The sequence below is a fragment of the Morone saxatilis genome, unplaced genomic scaffold (genome assembly GCF_004916995.1).
Source record: "Morone saxatilis isolate NCDOM2014 unplaced genomic scaffold, NCSU_SB_2.0 Contig21, whole genome shotgun sequence".
NCBI classification, from domain to species: domain Eukaryota; kingdom Metazoa; phylum Chordata; class Actinopteri; family Moronidae; genus Morone; species Morone saxatilis.
Window position 1 is genome coordinate 21,085,345 of NW_023339774.1, and position 5,255 is coordinate 21,090,599.

The following is a 5,255-nucleotide window of genomic DNA, read 5'->3' on the forward strand; positions in this document are numbered from 1 at the left end:
AAAGGATCCCTACAGAGATAGAGCAGAAGCAACTAAAAACAAAGCGGCTGCAGCTGTTACTCTTTAAGGATTATAAACTGAGAGGAAGAGATGGATGGAAAGAGGGCAGAAGAAAGAAGGGATGAGGTGTGCAGAGGCAGAAAAAGGGCTGTGGATGGAGAGATGAGGAGGATGCTCACGGGAGGAAGATGAGGACGCTGAATGGAGCGGTGGGAGAACAAGGAAGAGCGGAAGTAGAGAAGGAGGGCGAGGTGTGGACAGATAGATGGTCCCTGCAGAGCGGCCAGTCATCTGGAAAACTAGGACACACACACACACACACTACTTTGGTCTACAGTTTGTACTTTACACCACTGAGAATCCTGCACTCTGATTGGCTGGCTGGTGTCTGTTAAAATCATACATTTCTGGCTGATTCTGTGTTAAATGACCACAAAGACTTCACTTAAATTACATCATCAATATTATGTTTTCAAACCTGCTTCATTACATCAATCTGAGGACACAAACACCATCATTATTATGACAGCGTCTGATAACAAGGAAGGTTTCAATGAGTTTTATTCTGTTTCTGTTTGAATGATGTACGTATGGATCTGAGGTAGAAATGAGTGTTTGTGTCTCTGGAGTCTGGTGGAGAGTGATAGTGATATTACGGCTGTTTGTGGTTAAACTAAAGGTCTATCTCTGTAGGGATCCTTTCATAATGCTGTCAGACACTGACAATAACAACCTGAGTCTGTCAGTTAGCTAACGTGGCCAACAGCCATTGCAGCCATTTTCTAACTCGATGAATTTAGGGTTTGTTTAGGAATTAAGATGTTTACAGCTTCACAACAGTTCTTCAAAAACCTGCGAGTGACTTTACAGAGACGACATCCATGTTTCATTACACTGTCTATGCTCACTACTGAGTAAACTACTGACCGTCTGTTATATAAAGAGTAGTGAATGAGTAAACAAGAGGGTTTAGGACACAGTCGGCAATTTGTGGACAATGACAGGGCGACAATTCCTAAAATATTCTCTGTATCTGGATATAAACCCTCAAATTAAAGCTGAAAGGAAATCTGCTGCACTACAGAGAATGACTGAATGTCTAAGTACTTGTGGACAAAATGTTGAGTTTTATTGTAAATCACATTGCTTTGTTGCCGTTCTTTATAATAAAACCCGCTCTACCCTGTGATGTGTAGAAATAAACTGAATCCTCAAAAGCACAAAGTGAAAGGCTTCCTTGTGGCCCATAGGAACCGAAACGAGACCTTCATTGCGTGTCGTTCTCTCGCCTCTCGTTTCCTGTCTTTTCTTTATCGCGTCTCTTACAAAAACGCCCCTAAAATATGTAAAATCAAAACCCGGACGGTCCTTTAAATAAATGATTCATTCATACGGAAATTAATAATTGAATTAAATGAACTGATTCTGGTAAATGATTAAATATTTCTCCCAGTTTTCTCCCCCACGTGATGAAATATTAAAACCTGCCCGTCCACTATATCTATTAGAAACAGTATCTTTAACCTAACGTACTTATTCCACATATTTGTCAGTTGTGTCTAACCAGAGAGACAAGCAGACGCACACACAGGAGGAAGAGGAGCTCTCTCCTCGCAGACCATCACAAGATCATCCTTTTAACTTAATTGCTGCAGAAGAGGCGGCACCCCCTCTTATCGGCAAACACATAATTCATGAGGCGAGCTCTACGTGTGATTAGTGCAGAGAAATGCTTCTGGTGTGAACAGACTGACTGACTGAATAAGAGTCTACAGTGGGTCTGCATGTTGATGTTCACCAAAGTTCAGACTGTATCTGTAAAATAATTGTAGATATTTCACCCTGAATCTACTTCATTATGCTGCTAGAAGAAAAGTCTCTGATCCGATATCACATCATTTATTAGCCCCAAACCGAGACCCTGCTACTCTCTAGCTGCGTCCTGTTCGTATTTTCTTTCCCCCAGGATGGCGAAGTCACGACCTGCTCCACTCTGACTCTGAATGGCTCACCCTGACCTTTCTATCCCTACCCAATCTCACTCCTCATGCCTAAACCAACAAGTGTTAGTACTAGCTAGAGTCGGGGAGCACTACTACTGTTTTAGAGCAGTGAAGAAGAGTTCATTTCTGATAGCCAGAGCTAACTAAATGTCAGCAATGGCCTTCATCTCTGTAGTTTAACCTGAGCCAGAACATACAATAATAACAATCATACAGGGTTCTGGCTGTTAAAGAAGTCTAATATATACTGCCTGTATCCGTCTAAAAAGCTTATTTTACTGGGAGGCTGTAAAAAGGGAAATGTGTTTCAGTGTGCACTGTGTATAAACAGCAGTTTAAACGTGATTCAATTTGCCTAATTTATTATGAAAAAGTATGTTTAATATAGTTAAGACGTCACTTTGGGCTTTAGGAAATACCATCCATTTTTCACTATTATCTGACACTTTATAGACCAAATGATGAACTGACTAATTAATATAATTACTTGCAGATATATTGATCATTTAAATTCAGCCCTAAACTTAACGTGAGATTAGGTGATGTGAGAAAACATGGAAATCAAATAACAGTTCTAAAACACATTAATATTCATGCTGTGTGAATGATTATCACAAAGACAAATAAAAGAAACAAAAACAACAACAATGTGCGAATGAGCATCGTGATGTTGGTGGGTCGTTATGTGAACACACAGCTGTCAGCTCTGACTCCGATCTTACCATCTACATTAGAGTGCGAGCAGTCCGGTACAGACGGCAGCAGCAATGGAGACAGAGCAGCGGTTAGGAAAAAGGCAGGTAGAGAGAGACAGACAGGCCTCTAAAACAAAAACATGGGCATGTCGTGTTTCTCTAGAACAGAGCGCAGGTTCAGCCCAAAGCAGGTCGGCATCAGCGCTGCTCGTCAACCTAGAAAACCTTCAAGCTCCGGGTCACAGGGTTCAGGTCAGTTAGGACGAATAAGGAGCGTTAGGAGGGGGAGGGGAGAGGGAGATGGACCGATGGCAGAGAGCATCAGGATAATGAAAACAGGTTATTAAAGAAAGAATGAATAATTAATGTACTTACCACTCCACTTTGTGATTTGGTCTTTAGGTCCAGCTTCACGACACCAAAGCCTGGTGGGTTTCAAAAGCAAAGACATTAAATACAACAAGATTTAAAAGGAATATTTGGATTAAAAACATATTCTCAAAGCCTTGAAGACTCGTCTGCATCGTGCTTCAGAAACTGGCTGCATGAACTTGTTTCAGTTCTTCACGTGGAAAGTTAGAGCCATCGAGTTATTTTAAATTTTACCATAAATAGGAAAAATTTCTGGATCCTTTTATAGGAATTTATCATGATACAAATATCTAAAGATGTTAATCTGTGAAATGAAAATCAATCGTGTTGTTGGGGCGCAAAAACATCAGTTTTACTTTAAAAAAGAAAAGGAAATATGCAGTGTTTTGCATAAATTGCCTCAGAAATAAAAACGATTCTATAATTTGATGAAGAAAATCAGAAAATATACGGGTTAGATTTTTGTCTTTCAGTCATAATTTGTCTTTAATCTCATTTCTGTTCAAAAAAATCATATCATCCCTCCATCTGTATGAATATATTCATTCTGTTTTTCTTTGTTTGGTACCTTCATGTTTCTGATGGATTGTATTTAATATGGTATAAACATATTATGGGATATGTGCTGTTAAGAGCTTCTGTCTCCTGGGATCCTTCTACCTGTGTGTGTGCATGAGTGTGTGTTTAAATGGGGATTTGTTATCAAAATATGTCACTAAAGATAATTAATATTTCTGTTGGATTAATCGACTTATCGTTGCTCTATTAGCTATCTCCTTAATGTCTCTCGGTGTACCAGGTCATCGTGGCAGAGTTTTAAATCAATGAGCAGAACTGATTAATGCCGATATTTGAATAACACTTGATATAACTTTTGCATCGATGTGATAAAGTAACTGGTAAACACACAGTCATGTCTGGATATCTGACCATTACTCATCAAAAAATTTATCTTCAAGTAAAATGTATGATATCCTGATATATAGAGACATTGTAATACACAGAGATAGATACTTTAATCCATTTTGCCGACTCCTATCTCAAATAGTATAAAAACGGGACTTTTCTGGGTGTCTTTTCAAACATTACACACCTCCTTTAAAGCTACATATTGCAGATTGCCCCACTGCCACTGACATTAACCGTTTCCATCAATCTACCTGGGCTCTGGAGACGAGTCTGAACAGCTCGACTCCACTGAAACACCACATCTGAACCGGCTCCGTGCTTCAGGAATTCCTCACAGTTAATAATTTACTCTCTTTGGGCTAAAACTGTACTCACCATAGCCCTTGCTGAATATATCCTTGGCAGCCTTGCCCAGGTCTGAGTATGAAGGAGGGACAGCCATTGTGTGCTGGAGAAGATAAAGTCAGTCATGTCATCAGTGCCTCTGGTTTAAGTCAATGAACACATTATAAAGCAAGATGAAGGACACAGTTTCAGTTGATCTAGAAATAAAAGGCTCTAATAATCGGGGGAGAATACGGCTGCACAATTCATCTAAATATTATCTCAATAAGGTCGAAAAAGCTTCCAATAAATGTCACATCATCCTGATTCTTAATAGTTTTTTTTCAGTGAAGATTTAAATTGTGATTCCCAAACTAATCATTAATCATATCGCAATATGATTTTATTTACCACACCGTGCCGCCCTCGGAGATTTGAGTCTCCGTGCCACTGAGGCAGACAGAAGTTAACAAAAATCAGAGTCAATGGGGTCTCGTCATACACCCAAACAATGCCGTGACTGTCATATAATTAAGCAGCGTGGCCTCCCAGTGAGCTCCAGCAGAAAGGGAACAGGCTGTTCCCTTTAGAGGCAGCTGGGAAGCTAACAACACATGAGCTCTGCAATCGGCTGAACCTAGAAGCTACAGGGGGGGCTGCTAAAAGAGAGCAGCAGCCATTAAAGACGAACGAACTCAAGCCTCCATATATGAGCAGAAATACAGCAGCTAGCAGGAGTTCAAGCATCACAACACTCTCAATGTGTCTCAAGGTTGTGAAGAAAAGAAAAAGGGCCTTCGTCCTAGTGATGCTGCTGAGACAGACTCATAGAAACACTGCAGATGTGTTCAGTGCATGAACAGCTGCTTCAGATGAATTAAAACCAGAATAAAACAGGCAGTGGTTGGACAAAGGACAACAGATGGGCCAGTGGAAGAGGTGTGTGTGTGTG

The 5,255-nt window shown here is 40.2% G+C and overlaps 1 protein-coding gene across 1 annotated transcript in view; it reads right to left on the bottom strand.

Moving 5' to 3' along the window:
* The window catches only part of zgc:56235 (uncharacterized protein LOC393186 homolog), a 13,168-nt gene extending 8,732 nt beyond the window's left edge, over nucleotides 1-4,436 (bottom strand). Inside the window, exons 1-2 of the mRNA XM_035668349.1 lie at nucleotides 4,355-4,436; nucleotides 3,074-3,123 (exon numbers count right to left, since the gene is read on the bottom strand). Coding sequence (XP_035524242.1) covers nucleotides 3,074-3,123; nucleotides 4,355-4,421 — 117 coding nt within the window. The 5' untranslated portion in view covers nucleotides 4,422-4,436. The remainder of the gene's footprint in view (nucleotides 1-3,073; nucleotides 3,124-4,354) is intronic.
* Nucleotides 4,437-5,255: the final 819 nt, after the last annotated feature.